Here is a 20,690-nt window from a genome sequence, read left to right on the forward strand (position 1 = left end):
GTGAGTGAGATACACTTACTACCAGCGCGTGAAAAACTTATTTAATTCATTTTTATTTTATTTTTTTCATCTTTTTCCTCATTTTTAACCACCATCTCCGAAAACTTAAACTCCTTCCATGAAGAAGTAGATTTGATGGTGCTAATTAGTTGAAACAAAATCAACCAACATTATAGTATATCAAACTATACTTAATTTGATTTATGAAAAAACATAAAACGATTTGGGTGGGGGAGAGGTAGGGGTTCGGGCGGTGGGGGAAGATGATTTGGATGGGGAAGGGGTTTGGGGATCGGATTGGGTGCTGGAGTCAATCGATGACAGAAAAGATTGCCTAATGCCTTATCTCTTCTAAAAAATTTATATCCCTAGGTTTGAATTACTTCATGAGATAACCAATAATAACAATAATAATAATAACAACAACAACAACAACAACAACAACAATAATAATAATAATATAATAATAATAATAATAATTGCCTAATGCCTTAATAATAATAATAATAATAATAATAATAATAATAATAATAATAATATATTCTTCTAGTATAATGAAGATGAATATATAGCATATCTAGTGTGTGTTCAATTGAAAATTGTGTTAAATAATTAAATTTACTAATTCATAGATCAATCTAAAATCTAGTATTAAATTTACAAATTCATATTTATTGCAATATTCCTCCTTTACATATGTGACGTTGGAACAACAAGAAGAAGAAAATGGGATACAATTGCAAGATGGACAAATTAAATTTAGCACCCTTAGAATATCTTTCAAAAGATTGATTTTTTTTTCTTAATTTATTATATGATTTTAAGATGGGATATAATCTGTGTCATGCCAATATAAATTATCCAATGAATTTATCCCTGCAAAAACATGAAAAACAAATCAATCAGATATTAAGTTTCATCAAATAGAGTCAATTCATTGTGAAATCATCATAAATTATTTATCACTTATTTAAAGAACAAAGAAAAAGAGTAGCCATTATTTTAAGCAAAAACAAAAACTTCAAAAAAAAATCCAATTATCTTTTGCTAATATAGCAATACCAAACAGAAGGAGTGAAAAAGTCAATCGACTGTCTGGATATACGCAAAACTTTGAAGTACAAAATTCAAGTGACTATTAGAATAATCACTCATTTTTTACGATATACTTGGATTAATTTTCTATCACAACCTTCATAAGTCTTGCAAATAACCTAAAACTCATAGTATTTAAATCTGATCAAGCGATTTTATCAATATATGCCGCTCGTTTGATAGTACCATGAAATAAGTTTCTTCTCTTAATATATATATTTAAATATATTTAATGTTGAGATTGACAAAGTAAGTTGTAACCACCTTATTTTTTAAAAAAATAAAATTTGAATTTAAAAATTTTGATTATTTTTTGTTGTTTTATTGATAAATTTAAACAGTTAAAAGTCTGCAAATTCATTGACGTGGGGAGAGGAAAATGGGCTACGTGTTGCAGTAACTGAAGTTAAAGTTAGTTTTTTATTAATAAGTTTATGATTTTAAAAATCTGAAAACGGAATACACATGTTTTGGAAAAAACTGAATCCACATGTTTTGGCAATTTTATTTGACAATTATTTTGTATTATTTTTTAAAACCTAATAGTGTAGTTTCTTTTATTTTGGCTTAGTATTAGATTTTTTTTAACAACTCCCCATATTTCTCTTGTTGCACAACCCACCTATCTTAAATTTTCATTTGAAATCAATAAAAACAATTTATTAATATTGATTTTTTAAAAATAAAAAATTGTGAATATTAAATGATAACTAATAACTATTTATTAATTAATCTAAATATGTATTACTATTTGGATGAATGGAAAATGTTTCCATTATGTACAGTTTTCCGTTCTTTTTCTTTTAATTTTAACTAATTTTAAGAATTAAAAATGTTGTTTTTTCTGGTTTAGACATGTGTCATTCTAATTATTGACATGTGTGTATATTTATTTATTTAATTAATTATTAAAATTATTTAAAATTGCTGAAAATTTATGGTGTTGACATGTGTCATTTTTTCTTCTCCTTTTATTATATATAGATAGATAGATTATCAATAAAAATACAATGGAAAAAAAAAAAGAATGAAGAAACAGAGACGGAGAAAAGAAGGTGAAAATACTTTCCAATTTCAATCTTGACAGAGTCTGAGTTGCAGGAGACAAAGATGAAAATTCACAATTGAAAGAGCATGAGTTGTGTTGTACCGTACATAAATTTATTTTCTTATCCAATCAAATTAGGCCAGAAATGGCTTTTGTACAATGATAAAGATGTCCTTTTCTTGTTCACTTATCAATAAATCAACAATTTTAACAATACATTTAAGCAACAATCAAAATATAGTAGTTGAAGTAACAATAACAAGTCACATGAATGTTCGTTCACATATGGAGATTTGAACTATTGATCATCATAACAAAAACACTTGATCTTTAAAACATCACAGGGCAGTTTCCCAAACCAAACATTGTTTGTTGGAGTGGAATGGGAAAAAATCAAAGGGAAAAGAACATATATGAGACTAAAGATCCATCTGCTATTACAACAAAAATGACGGAGAAAAAAAATGCATATCATATCAACTTCTTCAAGTGTAATAAACAATAAAAATAAGTTTGGAGCTATACATACTATTTTTCTTCCTTGTTTAGTTCCCTTTGCCTTCATCTTCATTCAAGATACGATTGCGGAAATCATTGACCATGAGAGGAAGCCCCTCTTGCAACGATATTTTTGGTTCCCAGTTTAGTAGCTCCTTTGCTTTGCTAATATCAGGTTTCCTCTTGTGAGGATCATCCGCGGTGTTGGCTTTGAACTCAATAGTGGCACTCGGATCAATCACTTCTTTCACCACCTGTTCATTACATGTTTCATGCTCTAAGATAAACCACATGAAGTAAACATATTAACAATTACATTACACATTCCATCAACTATAATTTTATTTGAAGAGTTGGTGCACACAGCACACCTCAACCATTCCACCAAGTACCCAGATTTTTATTTATCAATCAGCAACATTCACCACTACAAATAGTATTTGTAGACATGTATACGTGCATGACTTACCCCAGCAAGCTCCAACATGGTGAATTCTCCTGGATTTCCCAAGTTGAAAGGCCCAATGTGCTCACCCTCCATGAGGGCCACCAATCCATCAACCTTTCATCAAAACAAAGTTAACTATCTTTAATATGTTCAGAATTCAATACAAAGAAGCCCATCTTATAGATATCAAGATTCCCTATCAAGTTTATATAGTGAAGTTTTTGAATAACACATCGATCGATCAATCAATCAACCAACCAAACCTTAGTCACAACTTAGTGGGATCGACTATATGAGTCTACCTTGTTCATTCTGCTCGATTTAGGTCAATTTTATTCTAATACTAAATAATATGTCTTTTAAGAAAACATATGGGTTTTGCAAACTAGAAGTTCTTTAAATCTCACATTTTATCATACACACATACAACTCTCCAATCACAATAAATAAGAAACAGAAAAACGTTCGAGCTATTGTAAGTGTAAGAACGAACTTAATCTCAAAAACTATCTGGAATGGCCTACATGAATTATTTTCTTCCAATGTGTGTTCAGTTAGAAGAGTCCATGTTAGTTTTGATAGATCGTAAGCCTGCTGAGACAAGTCCGACGACACGATTTTAGGTCTATCTCATTCCCCTTTCTTTTGTTTTTTTTGATAACCGAGAAATCCGTCTGTGACCCGCCCTTTGGATCAATCACAGCCTTCTAAACTCGGTGGATAATGGGCCCGCCCCTCTACCCTTCTCCACTTAAATACCGGGCTTCGCTTTGCATGGTGTGGGGCTTGAACCTGCGACCTAAGCCACAAATCCTCCACCTTTTGCCACTTGAGCTAGGCCTTGGGGGCTATCTCATTCCCCTTTTGTTGCCTCCAATTATCATATAGTCATATCTACTGACCAAGCATATAGTATGCATGATACTCAGGCGAACTTCAGTCATTTTATCCTTCGTTTATGCAACTTTCACCCAATGTGGAGTGTTATTATTTCAAATCTTATCCAATCTTGAACTGCATTTCTATCTTAAACATTTGACATTTATCTTGTGGATATTGGAGTATAGAGGTCCAACATTTGCTCTAATATAACATTGCTTTTAAGCTCAACATTTCACTCCCATAACATCGCTGGCCTTTTATTTTGATTGTGTGTTACATATGCAACTATTGTGCCATTTTCTGGGATCACTGCGCCTAGATATACAATCTGCATTTAGGCACCAAATCTCATATATCTCACTTCACCTTTATTTTTTCTAGTGAAGCTGAAGTTACATTATTCTACATTGCATATTCTCTAGAGTTAACTTTATAGTTTCATTCACAGGATATTCCATCTCGAAACAACCCTTTATATTTAGTAAGCATCATATCAAGTTGGGAAGATCATTCAAAACATTTTTAGGATTTTGACTAGTATTTCCCAAACATATGATTAAAGACCATCTCTCATCCAAAGAATATTTGCCACGATTTATTTATTTTATTACCATGGTGTCTAGGCCAGTATGCACACACCTCGACTAATTCCATGGTTCCACTTCCCACCACCAATTCTATGGGATACCAGCCACCTCCCACCGGCAACAGGTACCAGGTAACTCCGTCCACCAAGGCTAGAACATATGAGAAGAAATCACCTAGTCTTTTGTCTCTGTTGGAATTTGAGCCTGAGATCTCATGGTGCTCAACCCACTTCATTAACCACTAGGTAACATCCTTGGGTGCCCACTAAGATTTGAAGTGCATTAACCACTAAGATTTTGAAGTGCATTAACCACTAAGATTTTGAAGTTCATTGGTAGGGAGAACATACATCTTTTAAAATCTAGCAACACATTATCTCTATTCACTGAACTTCAAATTTTTGAGGAAGAGACTCCATAAAGTTGACCTCTAGCCCAGTTTTAGAATTTTACTTCACAGTACTGTGATGCAAACTTAACAGAAAACAAGATGTTAGAGCTAGAAAAGGAAGTAGGTTCCATTAAGGAGAGCATAGCGAGTTGCTCATAACATGGATTACAACTTCTACAGTTATTTGTCATCTAACCGACTGGAAGCTTTTCCTATGAAATTCAAAACACAGGCAATATGCATTTAGGTCTTAAAGAACTCAAGGCTAGTTTCACTACCATCCGTACCACCAATGAACAAATCACTTCAAGAAACTAACACCTGCTATAGGCTATAGCAAACCTTGACCACCTTCAACCAATAATATCTATTGCCATCTGATGTCCATATATACATAGGTAAAAATAACATGCTAAGGCAGAGATGGGGATGAGGAAGAGAACTCATTAAGATGAAGTACCAGATCAGAGACAAATTGAAAACTTCGAGTTTGCTTTCCATCACCATATACTGTCATAGGTTGCTTGCGGATGGCCTGCAAACATGGTTTTAGAATAATAACAAATACCAAAACAAGCTCAAGTTAAACTAAATGATATCACGGGCTAATAGAACAAACCTGGGCAACAAAGTTGCTGACAACACGTCCATCATCTAGACACATACGAGGTCCATATGTATTGAAAATCCGAGCAATACGAACCTGCATACAAAGATTCTGAGCTGTAAAATTCTAGGTAATCCATGTGAAACATGCAAGTTGACGTTACCACTTACTATACCACTTAAAACTCTGTTTTACTTTTGCAAGACTCTGTTTGACTTTTGCAAGTGGAAAGGGGGAGAGCAAAATACATAATTTGAAATTAGACCAAATCAAATTGAAAAGAAAGAAATGACTTGCTACTTCGCTGTCTATATTCCATGCTCTCTCATCATCATAATATTCTGGAGTTTGTTCAACTTCTCGAAATCAAGAACTAGCAACAAAATAGGTTTCAAGTTGAACTTTCCAAATTTTCCTAGAGAAACACTACAATTAATTTGGATGGATAGCTACACACCTTCATTGTATATCATAAATGCTAGCAAGCATATCACATCTTAACATATGATTCTGATTTAAGTGTAGGCAGCTTCTTAGGACCTAGTTTTAGCATAAGCCATTTTACCTGTACGTATTACTTCCCTCCAACTTGAACTTTTCATTAAAGAAAGTACCATTCATCATAGAAAAATTTTACACCATATTCATCATAGAAAAATTTATCTTCTGTTACTGATACATACACGTTTACTAGAGTTGTAGAGTGAGCTCGCAGAGTAGTACAAAGGTTGCTGAGTTAGTTATTATTACTGTGTAGAGGGGACTGTTGTTTAGTCCCTTATAGTTTTGTCATTACTTTATTTAGTTGCATTCAAGTCTTTTTCAGTCTTTGGGTATATTAGCTGTAACGAGATTCGGGAAAAGTATGAAGGAAAGCATTAGCTATTTGCTTCTTCGCATTTTCTTTTCTCTTCTTAGCTGTTAATTCTTTGAATTTCCTTATGAATCTGCATCACTTGCCATTGCTTTCTATGTTTCAAGAATGTTTCTGCTCAATCTCAGGAAGGGAATTAAATAACTACTCCTGCTCCCCAAATACTAAGTTCAGACATGTCTAACGGAATAAAAGGGTCACTTAATCTCCTCATTATAGGTATATACAACCTCTAGTATTCAAACCCTGGTCATTATAATGCTTTGTGGGCATAAAAGCATAAAAAATAGAGGTGAAGAGGAGATAATAACATGCATTCTACTATTCTAGTAAATCACCAAAAGTAAAGTAATTCATAGTGCATTTTCACACAGCATTTCGGGCGAAGGAGGCTGCATTTAGTTTTTACAGCACACAACTAAGCAGATAATTTTGCACAGAAGCACTGAGCTCCATCACATGTTATACCTATTTCTAAAAAGGCAAATCTTCATTACCTCGACATTTGCACCGCGATGGTAATCCATAGTCAAGGTTTCCGCAGTCCGCTTTCCCTCGTCATAGCAGCTCCTAACACCTAGGTGTTTCAAAACGCTCAAAAATCATTAAAATCAGCTCAAAAAATGCATTTTGTTGTTTCAAAAAAAGGAAAAAAGAGAACAGGATTCGTTAGTTGTTGCCCACCTATTGGATTCACATGACCCCAATATGTTTCCTTTTGAGGATGCTCAAGCGGATCACCATAAACCTCACTTGTACTAGTAAGCAAGAACTTAGCGCCAATTCTCTTGGCAAGCCCCAACATGTTAAGGGTGCCCATCACATTTGTCTTGTAATCACAGTTAAGGATCTCAAATGAATCGAAATCCAACAAACTAGTCAAAGAACTCTCATTTCCATAGCATTAACTAATGAAACCAAAAGAGATATTTATACATAAAGCCAATAAATTTAATTACAATTAGCCAATACATGATCTAGAAATTGAAATACCAGTTCTGACAGGATTATACAAATTAAATAAGCAAATCAACAAGCATTCATTTCCTTTATTGCTCGGACTCTTCAAATATGCCTCTGGGTGCGTGTCGGATCCATCAAAAGTAGTGCATTTTTAGAGGATCCGGCATAGGCAGCAGCATTTTTGGAGAATTCGAGCAACATAGCAGTCAAGTCAGTAAGATTGAACTAAGTATCATGTAGGCACAGACATACACAAAAACAAAAGAGGTGTTTATACATAAATCTGATGAATCTGAAAAATAAGACAAGAAATGATTTAAGTAAAAAAGGATATAATAGTTTTGACAGGATTATACTTGTAGTGAACTGGAGAAGCAGGACAAGCCAAATGGTAAATCTGATCCACTTCCAACAAAATAGGCTCAACAACATCATGCCTAATAAGCTCAAATCTTGGATTCCCAAAATGATGTTTCACATTTTCTTTCCTACCAGTAAAGAAATTATCAATCACAATAACATCATCACCTCTCTTAATTAACTTATCCACTAAATGACTCCCCACAAATCCAGCACCACCAGTCACCACAATCCTCATCCTTTTCCTCCCAACCCCAACTGGCACCCTCCCAGTACCCCCATTTACCCTAAAGCTGAAATCTTTATCATTATATGAAGACAATGTTGACAAAGATTCATGATTTAAAGCATTATATGATCTGGGTATTGAAGAATGTGGTTCAGAAGATGTGCTAAGATGAGAAAGACTGGGTTGAATGATGAAAAAAGTTGAACCAATTAGAATACCAACAAAAATGAACAAAAGTCTTTGTTCTTTGAGGAGATAATTGATGGATCTGGGAAGAGATCTGTTTGGGTATTTCAAGGTCTTTGGTGAGTATGGTTGGGAATTGGGTAATTCCTCATCTCTTCTACTTGACTGTTTGTGCAATTTCATAGCTTTTGCAAATCAAGAATGATCTCTATGGGAAATGGGGTGATGGTAAAGTGGAAAAAGATTCAAGATTTGTAACTGTAAGTTTGTGTATTTGTATGATTTTTGAGTGTTTTAAGGTCAAAGAATTGTTTGATTATTAATGTAAGAAGATGAAAATGATGTTGCAGAGAATTTGAAGATTCAGTGATGATCATTCATGAGAGACAAAGAAAGAGCAATAGCCAATAGCTTATTAAATGGATTGGGCTCCCTTCCACATGGATTTAAGTCCAATTTCATATGTAGGCCCAATTGGGAAGATGAGTTATATTTGTTTCCAACCCGATATCCATATTGGGGCCCAATAATCGAGTCGTGCCAAAACTCTTCCTTTTGGAGTGAAGTGCTCCCTACCATATTAAATGAATCTCAAGTCTAACTCAACTTCAAAATCTAACTCAGAGAGGAACCGGACAGTGTCGGGTGAGTGGATGTGATGAAAGTCTTGGTTTTCCTTATACCAAATGGAACTTTTTTATCATGTTTCTATTCTTAAATCTCTAGTTAAGAATGGAAGAGTACTCATTTTGCGTGTCAAATAATCATACTCTTTGAGTAAAGTGATTCGAATTATGTTAAATGATGGATTTTGGATCTAATTCAACTTAGAATCTAGCTCAAAGAGGGCTAGAACACTGTTGAATGTGTGGAGATGATGAAAGTCATGGATTTTCTTAATACCAGATGTAACTTCATTTTCATGATTCTACTCTAAAATCTCTAATTAAGAACTTTAGAGTAATTATCACCTCATCATAATCTGGTTGATTTTATGTTAATGTCCCTCTTTAGACCACTATTTAAATTTTGTCCCTATTTTAAAAATGTTTACATGTAGCCCTTCGAGAATTGTTCTTTCGGATAACAATAGACTTGCGTCTACTATTTGTCTATATATTATTCAATTTTAGATACAAAACACTATTAGTGTCTAAATTTTGTAAGTTAAAATTTTAGATTATAATCTAATGAGTTTTCATAATTTTTCAGTTTGCTCTAAATATATTTTTAAATAGTTTTGTACAAAATAAATAGGGAAAATTATGGATGATAACAAACATTTAGCATATATTAGGTACTATAGGTATAGTTTAAGAAAATTGTAATTCGCGATTATAGTTTCTCAAATTCTTGTTGTTCCCCTAATTTGTATAATTCGCTTGATTTGTATAAATTCAATATTTGTATAATTCGATTCCTGATTGTATAAATCCAAAATTTGTATATGCTTACCCTAACAATTTGTATACGATTTATGAAAACTTCATAATAAATTACCCAGTTTGTATATTGCTAGCAAAATATACAAACGAATTTCTGAAAAATTCCTAAATGTATAAATATAGAATTTGTATATTTACAAGCGAAATATACAAACGGACAAAAATAAACCGCAAGCTCCATAGCAAACGAGACTATAGCTATGAACTGCAATTATCAAAACCATAGCTATAAAGCTTTATTATGTCTATTATGTTTGTTATTTCTAAAATTTTCTCTAAATAAATATTAGAGTTATCTTTTCAAAATGGGCCATTTTGGGCCAATCACTAATCTAATGATTGTATTTTGAGTTAGTTAGAAATTTATAAATGGCAAGAGCCAGGAAGTGGAAACCATCAAGCCTCCTTTGCTTCTCTCTAAAGATAAATAATTAAACAAAAAAACATGTGAAAAAAGTCTTGCTTCGAGGCTTAATAATGATAAATTTGTTTTTGGGTCTTATTTATTTACACTTACATAAAAGATCAGATTTAATAAGTTTGATTGTTTTTTTTTAATATATAAATTTTAATCATTCAAATCTTAACTATTAAGTGCATATTTTTTAATGTTACAAACTTACAATCACTTAATGAGCTCAAATAATTAAGATATAGAACAAATTTTATCAACATTAAGATGTTCATTTAAATGATTTGTATAAAGATTCACTGATTTCGTCCATTCACAGCTATGGTCATCACCCATATATTATCAATTGCTGCTACAACTACATATCACCCACAATCACTATAGTTGTTATTCCCTACCATTAGTCGTTACCATCAATATTCACTATTTACAATCATCATCACTAACTATCAATCGTTACAATAACAATTAATATCATTTATTATCAATAATCATCATCATTAGTTATCACTATCATCCATCACAGCTAACACCACCATTATATCATCAACTTCTACTGTTAGTTATTACGCACAATAACATCATTAGTCAACATCATCCTAAATCAACATGTACAACCATCATTCTTAATAAAAAAAATATATTTTATTTTGGATACAATATAAGATTAATTTAGTATTTTATACATTTATATATTCGAACGCCTTAATCGTAGATGAAAAACTTAAAAACGACCACAGTGGGAGTCGAACCCACGACCTTCTGATCCGAAGTCAGACGCGCTAATCCACTGCGCTATGCGGTCGAATTGCTATTCAAACCTTACATAAAATATTAAAATACTTTATTATAATTCTCTCAACATTTTAGCATTGGTATATTTTTGTTTCCAAATTTGATTTGATATCTCTATCCTAATAAATATATTTATGCTAAAGGAAATATTGATAAAAAAGATTAAATGAATATATACGATACTTGAACATTATGGATTCAAGTTTGAAAACCTTACTATAACTTATTTGTAACAGATATATACAAAGTTCAGATCAAAACTATTTGATTAGAATGAAATGATCATAATTAAATTGTGCATTCGCCTCCTGGATCAAAATATTTTAATTGAGATTGAGACTATAAAATTTATTAAGACAAGGATAGTATCAATGGCATATGCAGAATAATTTGTGAATTGAGTCGACATCCGAATAAGTGAACAAATAAACAAATCAAAGATGAAACTTGATACTCCCTCCGTTTCAAATTAATTAAATTGTTGAGACATTTTTCATTTTTCAAATTAACTTAATTTTTCAATTTTCAAGACTACTTTTAGAATGTTCTTCCAATTTTACCCTTCACTAGTTAGTATTGGAATTAGTTATTAATTAATATTTAGTTATTTTAATCATAAATTTGATAATTAATAAGGATAAAAATGTAAAGTTACACCTAATTTATGTCTTAATCTTCTCTTTTTAAAGGGTGTGAAACACCTCAACAATTCAATTAATTTGACATGAAGGGAGTAATATTAAGAAAAATAATAGTTTTATAAGCATATTATTACAACACCATTGAACAAGTTTTCATTACTGAAAAAATACTCCCTCAATTTTAAAATAGGTGAATTGTAAAAGCATATTTCATAGTACTAATGATAACATCATTAGAAATATTCCCTTCGTTCATTTTTAGGAAAAATTACTGAAATACACGTCTTATGTTTTCTTATTTCTAATATTCCCTTCTGTTTTTAAAAACCTCTAAAATATATCCCTTATTTCTCTCCTAATTCTAAATTATTTTATAATGTATCCGAGCTAGTTTTTAATGTATCCGAACTAGTTTTTAATGTATCCGAGCTATATATTATGTATTGGTTTATTTTATAATGTATCCGAGATAGTTTTTAATGTATCCGGGCTACATATTATGTATCCGGTTTGTTTTACTTTTTTAGGGATTAATGTAATTACAAACTAAATAGGGATAAATTGTAATTTCATATTAAAACTATGTGATTCCTAAAATTTATACCTTTTTTTATTTGTTGATCAGTATTGATTTGATACACTTTTTAAGGAATAATAAATGGATTAATATATTTATCGTCTCATCCTTTCAACATAATAAATTCAATACTTTGAAAAAAATATTAAAAAATGATTATATTAATAATGAAAATAAATTTAAAACTACGTGATAAATTATCCGAGGACTATAGTTTTATCTGAGGACTATAGTTAATTCTTACGGTCTCTTGGAGTTATAATTCCCATTCCATAACGATGTTTTAGACTTTATTTTATAATCCCTCTTTGATTAAGACAACAAAACAGACCCATTATGCTCACCAATATTTGCATTATTGATCAATGAATTCATTACGTACCATTAATATATAATAATTCATCTTCCAGTAATTTGAAATATATGTCAAGGTTGTTTGATTGGACTTCCTAACAATTAAAAGTGACAATAGATATTCCTTTCGAGTCAAGGAAATAATTCAAATTCAAATCGACAAACGATTGAGTGAACTGACGTATAAAAATCAACCAGTTAATTAGTCTTGCAATTACCTTTTTTCTTTCACACACTGTATCAGAAACAAATTTATTCTTGAACTAGCGGCGCTGATCATGTTCATTTGTTCCGTCTTAGGCATACAAAGTGGTGTTTGAGTACTCTCATGTTGATTAATTATTAAGGTATTAGCTTCTTATATGTGATCTTTACACAATGATTTTACGAGGTAATTTTAGAATTGAATTAAACATATAATTCGTCTTTTTCACTTTAAAAATGAGAGTACAATTACAAACCCTAATGAGAAAGGAAAGAAAAGAACAAGAATTAAAAATGCAAATGTTACTTTCAAGAAAATGAAAAATGTAGCACATCATTGATCAATTATTTTTTGTTGTTATTCGTTATAATAAACCACATAATTAAAGAAAATGTTGAATATAGAATATAGATATATTGTATGTTGATATTTGAACATAGGGTGGCCAGTAAAATAATTCAACTATGGTCCAATATTACCTTTTTAAGTTTTGACCAATCACTTTCTATATATTGTCGTGGTTTATGTTTACGTATATTACTTTGCTTTCCTTTTTTCTTGCTTATTTTCAAGATTTTTGAAAATCTAGCTAAAATTAAATTCAATAATTTTCCAAACCATTAATTATTTGCATTATTTGTCAATGTTCATGACGCACAATTTAATAAATGATAAATATTAGTTCATCACTTTCAAATGGATTCGAAATATTCGTCAGATTACGTCGTTTGATTGCTTAGTTCCTATCAATTAAAAGAGGATGGTTGATTTCTATAGAATTTCGAGATGATGGTTGCATTATTATGAAAAAGTGGATCTAAGATATAAATTTGATCGATTTAGGTTCTTATCACTAAAATCGTTAAAATTATAGGTCTAAATTAATTCTTATATATTCAAATAGTATATGTGTATATATATATTGAGATCAACTGAACCCATTGATTGTATGTTATATTAATCAGTACTACTAGTTTTAATATACACATTTTTGGTTGATTAAATAAAAAAAAATTAGGGATAAGGGTCTGAAAAATATCCCAACTTTGGTCGGATTTGTTGTTGCGATACTAAACTTTAATTCATGAGGACCTATTACCTCCCTAGACTATTTAATACTGTATTTTTTACCTCCTGAACTATTTAATAGTGTATTTTAAAGGTATATATGTGCTCACGTGGACACATTACTATTTATAATTTTGCATTATTTTTTATGTCCACGTGGACAAATATATATGTTTAAAATACGGTATTAAATAGTTTAGGGAGGTAATAGATCCTCATGAAAGTTTAGTATCGCAACAGCAAATTCGACCAAAGTTGGGATATTTTTCAGACCCTTATCCCAAAAAATTACTACAAATTTTTAATTAGGAATTTTCAATGTGACAAACTTGAAAATTTTGAAAGTGATACCAATAACCACTTGGGTTGGGGGTGGGGGTGGGGGTTACCCAATTTGAGCTAGGAAAATAAAACTAGATAGCTATAAGATTAAATTTTTAACGTCACTTAGAGAGATGCACTCAATCATCATTGCATTTTATGATACTTCGAGTGTGAATTCATGACATATATTTAAATATTTTTTTTACAAATATAATATAACACTACTATATATAACTTTGGAAAAAAACCATGGATTCATGTGAACCTGGTGACCTCTTCCTGCAAAGCCCTGCCTCTTGTACCAAGGAGGAATATTTAAATCGACAGATGATTGAGTAGAATATGTTGATAGGAAGATGCAAGGACATTAAGAATATGTCTCGAAGAAAAAGAAAACTATTTTAAGTTTTTAATATGTTAGAATCTCAGGTTGACTTTAGGTGAATTTCACATCACAAGCTAATTGCTACTATTTATTTTGAAATTTTATTTTAGATTCAAGATCCATTTTTTTTATATAGTATCAGCAATAAACTCTTTTTCTTTATTTATATTTATCTAATATTGCGCTCCCATATTTATATTATACGTTATACGCTTGAAATATTTAGTCTTGAACGTGCAGAGAGGTGTTCAAGTTTTACATTAGTTAAGCGTACAGCTATTCATGTTTTCATATATATGATTTTGAATAATCTTCGCCTAATTAACTTTTGATTTAAACTTGGAGCTTAAATTCGTTTTCACAATTATAGATATAGGAATTAATAAGAAAGGACAGAACATAATTTAGGAAAATTTTGTTTATAACCACATAAAGAAATTCATGTCATACAATTACTAATTAGTTTTATGTGAACGCAGAGTGCACATGAAATCTTCAATAAAAAATGTGTTTTGGACTAATTAGTTATAAGGCGTCACAATCATCAAATATATTTTAAGTAATCCCATAATATAAATCACAAATTCATTTAAAGCGGGTGCCGTATTTTCCCATAATAAAAGTCTTAATAAATTAAGTCCATGGCCTATTTTGGGTGCCGTATTTTCCTCTCTCTCAATTTCTAAGTCTATAAATGCATGCATGCACGCACAATNATATATGATTTTGAATAATCTTCGCCTAATTAACTTTTGATTTAAACTTGGAGCTTAAATTCGTTTTCACAATTATAGATATAGGAATTAATAAGAAAGGACAGAACATAATTTAGGAAAATTTTGTTTATAACCACATAAAGAAATTCATGTCATACAATTACTAATTAGTTTTATGTGAACGCAGAGTGCACATGAAATCTTCTATGAAAAAAATGTGTTTTGGACTAATTAGTTATAAGGCGTCACAATCCTCAAATATATTTAAAGTAATCCCATAATATAAACCACAAATTCATTTAAAGCGGAGAGAATTAAAAAACTAAATAGACCAATTTTATCCTTGATGTGAATTTCACATCGCGAGATAATTGTTATATATATATCAGAATTTTTTAAATTCAAGATTTACCTTTTTTACATAATATCAAAAACAAGTTCTTTTTTTTTATTTATTTAATATTGCGCTCCCATGTTTATATATATATATTAGACATTGTTATTTATATGTACGCTTGAAATATTTAATCTTGAACATGCAGAAGTGTTCAATCTTTACATTAGTTAAGTGTAAAAGAATCTTCACCTAATTAACTTTTGATTTAGAATTAGAACCTAAATTCATTTTCACATGTATATACATACGAATTAATTATAAGAAAGGACAGAACATAATTTAGGAATTTTTTGTTTATAACCACAAAAAGAACTTTATGTTGAGTATATCACTTGGCTTCACNCCCCCCCCCCCCCCCCGCCACCCCAAAAAAAAAAAAGGGAAAAAAGAGAGAGTTTTTCTAGTAATTCAATTGAGACAATTAACTCCTCCCCATATTCATGGACTCCTATATATTTGAAAAGGGAAATCAAACACAATAATTTGCTTTGGATATATATATATTAAGTATAGTTTTTATGTAAACAACTAAACTTGAAACTTTCGATGAAAAAATGTGCTTTGAACTAATTAGTTACTCCATTACCTTTTCCATCCATTTCGTTAAGTGCACGTCTAAATTAGAGATGTGTGTCATATTTAAAGTTTAAAGGTCAAGATTATATTATATTAACAAATATCATAACCATAGTTAAGTCAACTAATTTTAAAAAACTACTCTCCAAATTAGGTAAGAATTACAATATATTCCATACAAAATTTGATATTTATTAATATCTTTAATTTCATTTTATATTTTTAATTTACAATTTAATATGTAAATACAAAAATATAATATGAAATTAATGATTATAACTCAAAAGTCACTCAACTATTGATATTTTACTTAGAAAGTCACTCAACTATTAATATTTCGCTTAAAAAGTCACCCAATCAATTTAAATATATTTTTTACATTAAATTTTGTTGAAATCTAATTTTATTTTAAACTATTTTTATAAGAAATATGAAGATATCTATTTTATTTATCTTACTAATCCACTCCAATTATTAATTATATTTTTTTTTGAAAAACGTACTGTAGCAATAGACAAAAAAAAATTATTTTCCGTTCTAGCAATTGTTTAGTAGAATTAAATAAGCTGAAAAATGATCCAAAAAAAAAGGAGAACATTGGAATTGATCAGAAGTAATCAAAAGAACGCATAATAACAATCTTTTATCATTTAAAAATAATTAGTTTAAAACTAAAAATTTACAATTTAATAATTAAATACAAAAATATAATATGAAATTAATGATATTAATAAATATCAAATTTGGTATAGAATATATTGTAATCCTTACCAAATTTGGAGAGTAGTTTTCTAAAATTAGTTGACTTAACCATGGTTATGATATTTGTTCATATGATATAATCTTAACCTTTAAACTTTAAATATGACACATGTCTCTAATCTAGACGTGCACTTGACGAAATGGAGAGAAGAGGATAATGGAGGGGAGCCGGATCCGTTTGAAAAGTGTCTTATTCGTAATATTATGTTTAATTCAAGTCTTAATAAATGTTCCTTCGGGGACATCCGATAAAATTGAAACAATACAGAAAAAATTAGCATGACTCCTGCCATCCTGCGTAAGGATAACACACAAATCGAAAAATAGTACAATTTTATATATATATTTTTAAAAGTCTTAGTAAATTAAGTCCATGGCCTATTTTGGGTGCTGTATTTTCCTCTCTCTCAAATTTCTAAGTCTATAAATTCATGCATGCACGCACTTTGATTCCTCAAATGTAGCATGTTCACATTTAAGTATCAATATTGTATAAATTTTAGGATCGACTTCTGAATATTCAAACAGTTCGAAGTACTAACCTACAAAGATTTAACATATATTTTATTTTTCGCTAAATTTTACTTTTGAAATTACACTAAANATTGGATCTATCAAATAATAAGAATGTCAATTAAACCGATCAGAGTTTAGGAAGTCTTCCGTATGAGAGATATAGCTTCTCAACTCATACAACTAGATTTTGTGATATTTGTTATTTACTAGAACAGAAAAATAAACAAAAAACTTCATAGCTTGTAGAACTAGAATAATTATTGTTTTGCTTTTAGGGGTCGTTTGGTAGAGTGTATTAGGAAAAATAATGCATGCAGTAGCCTTGTATATTACTAGTACCTTGTTTGGTACTCTTTTCCAACCTATGTATACACTTTATTGTGTATTAAGCTGTGTATTGCTAATACCATGGATTTCTAGGTATTAGCAATGCAATGGTTTTAATGCATGCATTAACTTAATTAAAGACTCAATTGCCTCTCAAAACCTTTTTTTTTACATCTTTTCTATCATAATAGTGAAGGGTATCTTTGTAATTAATTTTTTTATGCAATGCATGCTACTTTTTAATACATCAAACCAAACAACGCATAAAAAAATCCATGTATAACTAATGCAAGCATAACTAATACATGCATTGCTAATAATGCAAGTATTACTAATACACTCTATCTAGGAAAGTCATGATTGCACGAAAAGAAAAACTCAAACTCGATTGAAATAAAAATAATTAAACTGTTTTCATACCTTATCTCAGATTTTAGTCAAGATGTGTGATTTTATGTCTCAAACAAAAATCTAATGGCTTTCTTTAAAAGTCTAAACCAAAAAAAAGGTCATGTGAACAACTAACAAGTGTTGTGGTTTTACATTATATTGATCAAACTATGTCTAGTCTATCTACTCCTTTAGTCATTTAATTTGGAAGTCATTTAAGTACCTAGTCTATTTTTGGATGCTCATATATATATATTTATTTATTTATTTATTTATTTATTTAAAAAAAAAAGAATTGATTTTTTAATGGACTGATAAGAAGAAAAGTTGCTCGAATAGTAAGCACTATTCACCTCAAACTCTACAGTTATGGATTTACGTCATTAAGGGAGAAAAATGATCGAAGTTCCTAAGGAAAGGTGAAAAAAGTATAATGGACCTGAAAATAGTTAAATGCTAATAGATGACTCATATATCAGCACCCAAACTAATTTCAGATCGAGTGATATAACATAGGGAAAAGGGTCAAAAATACCCCTTAACTTTGGTTTATTGTTTGACTATGCCCTCGTCGTTCAAATGAAGTTATTTTTACCCCTCCCATTACTAATTTCACCAAATTTACCCCTCAATTGGATGGAAAATCCAAATCAATTAAAATTATCCAATTCAATTAAATAACCCAATTTTTTCTCTTTTTAATCCGAACCCGATCCATTTATACCAAATTAAAACCTCAAATCACGCTCCGGCAATCCCCATTCATTTTCTCCGTTTTCCGGCGAAACACCACCAAAAGAACCTCCAAACGACCACCTGAAACCACCACTCAAAACCCCCAAAAACCAGAAACGACATCAAGCAGAAAATTTAAGTAAAACATGCTAGAAAATTCCATTTTTTTTTTCTCTATGAATGTTTACAAATGATACATCGCATTAGCTAATTAATTCCTACAAGTTGAATGACCATTGAGTTATTAAAAAAAAAGGTGTCTATCTTTCACTCTGTATGTACTCTTTTCGTTCCAATATATATAAATAGATTTTTTTTAAAAAAATTAGCAGATTGTCAGAGTTAAGTAAACAATAGTTGTACTTGTACTATGAGGGGGAGAAAAAGAAGCATAGTGGAAGCTTTTGATGTGAATTAGTTTGTGGGGGAAAAAGGGGAAAAGAGTGTAATCAGTAGTAGGGGAGGGGAGTGACTGAGTATGCTCTACCTCAGCCTTGATTCTCGCCTGATTGTGTTGTTGGTTTGATCTGTTAGCGGTGCTTCAGTTGTTTTTCGATGGGGTTTTGGTCGGAGTTTTGTTGGTTGGTTGTTTGGAGGTCGGAGAACTAGTGGTCTGGTGGTCATTTGCTGGTTGTTTTAGCTTGGGTGATGGAGGTCTGGGTTCTGGTGGGCTGAAGTGTGGTTTTACCACTGGAATTTGGCTTGGAGAGGGTGGTGTTTGAGAGCTGTTTCAGGTCGTTTTCAGGGTTGTTTGAATGATTCCGACGGTGGGTGGTTTGCTTAATGTTGTTCCAGCTTGGAACTGGCCGGAAATTGAGAAGAAAGATCTTGTTGTCATCACTGGAAAGTAGAGGAAAATGGGTTTGTTGTTAATGTTTTCTGCTTGATGTTGTTTTTGGTTTTTGGGGGTTTTGAGTGGTGGTTTCAGGTGGTCGTTTGGAGGTTCTTTTGGTGGTGTTTCGCCGGAAAACAGAGAAAATGAATGGGGATTGCCGGAGCTTGATTTGGGGTTTTAATTTGGTATAAATAGGTCGGGTTAGGATTAAAAAGAGAAAAAAATGGGTTATTTAATTGAAATTGGATAATTTTAATTGATTTGGGTTTTCCATCCAATTGAGGGGTAAATTTGGTGAAATTAGTAACGGGAGGGGTAAAAATAACTTCATTTTAACGGCGAGGGCATAGTCAAACAATAAACCAAAGTTGAGGGGTATTTTTTTACCCTTTTCCCTATAATATATGATCCAACAATTCTTTTAACAAGAAAAGGTTAAAAAAAAAAATCCCAAACAAACTAAAAATAGTTTAAAATTCTCCTCATTTTGCCTATTGATCTTCAATTGGCCTTAATACTAATTTTGGGTTAAAAATTAAATTTTACACTGTTACTTGTAATCTTTTTGTACTATCAAGTCATTTCTGCCCATTATAATAAATAATATATTTTATATTTAAAATTCAAAATCTAAATAAATTTACCTATTGATATATGTCATTTGAATGACTCAATGGTGTATAAAATTTAATTATCACATGCATAATTCATCACAATTTTATTAGTGCACCAATCAATTGACAGTAATTAAAATAAAGCTATAAAGAAGGAAAAATTTTGATCACCGTATTAATATTTTTTTTTAATTAGGACATCCATTTCATTTTCAATAAAAAGGAAGAAGTCCAATGAGATATAGGACCTAGTGTTTTAACAAAGTAGCACTTGATCAACCATATTTTTTCTAAGTCTATAAATGCATGAAGTTATATATGATTTCCCTCAAATTGCATCTTGTATGTTCACATCATATATCCTTATCAAAGATTTTAGAGAAATACATATTACAATATAATGAATTGATCTGCTTTTTAAGAATGTTCAAATATATATTATTATCAA

The 20,690-nt window shown here is 30.6% G+C and overlaps 1 protein-coding gene, 1 non-coding gene and 1 pseudogene across 3 annotated transcripts; 1 reads left to right on the plus strand and 2 right to left on the minus strand.

Annotated features, from left to right (window-relative positions):
- Positions 1-2,440: 2,440 nt before the first annotated feature.
- LOC125870781 (UDP-glucuronic acid decarboxylase 1) lies at positions 2,441-8,545 on the minus strand. Of its 2 annotated transcripts, none has more exons than XM_049551294.1 (7): positions 7,727-8,545; positions 7,115-7,261; positions 6,928-7,007; positions 5,569-5,652; positions 5,410-5,484; positions 3,111-3,203; positions 2,441-2,895 (listed from the first exon to the last, which is right to left on the minus strand). In XM_049551294.1, the coding sequence occupies exons 1-7, from the start codon at positions 8,349-8,351 to the stop codon at positions 2,689-2,691; spliced, it is 1,311 nt and encodes a 436-aa protein (XP_049407251.1). In that variant the 5' UTR covers positions 8,352-8,545; the 3' UTR covers positions 2,441-2,688. The 2 variants fall into 2 exon arrangements, with proteins under 2 accessions (XP_049407251.1, XP_049407252.1); XM_049551295.1 differs by having other exon boundaries at positions 7,115-7,257; positions 7,723-8,545.
- A 2,211-nt stretch (positions 8,546-10,756) lies between these two features.
- Positions 10,757-10,830, minus strand: TRNAR-UCG (transfer RNA arginine (anticodon UCG)). The gene has a single exon. It is a non-coding gene; the product is annotated as a tRNA-Arg (tRNA).
- A 6,224-nt stretch (positions 10,831-17,054) lies between these two features.
- On the plus strand, positions 17,055-17,163 carry LOC125871958 (U6 spliceosomal RNA; annotated as a pseudogene).
- The last annotated feature ends 3,527 nt before the right edge of the window (positions 17,164-20,690 follow it).

This window comes from Solanum stenotomum, chromosome 7 (genome assembly GCF_019186545.1).
Source record: "Solanum stenotomum isolate F172 chromosome 7, ASM1918654v1, whole genome shotgun sequence".
Lineage (NCBI taxonomy): Eukaryota > Viridiplantae > Streptophyta > Magnoliopsida > Solanales > Solanaceae > Solanum > Solanum stenotomum.

Coding starts and splice junctions, on each gene's coding strand:
- LOC125870781 (XM_049551294.1), bottom strand. CDS start 8,351: ATGAAATTGCACAAACAGTCAAGTAGAAGAGATGAGGAATTACCCAAT. Junction 5,485..5,568: donor TCAGCAACTTTGTTGCCCAG/GTTTGTTCTATT, acceptor CCATGTTTGCAG/GCCATCCGCAAGCAACCTAT. Junction 3,204..5,409: donor TTCAATTTGTCTCTGATCTG/GTACTTCATCTT, acceptor TTTTGATGAAAG/GTTGATGGATTGGTGGCCCT.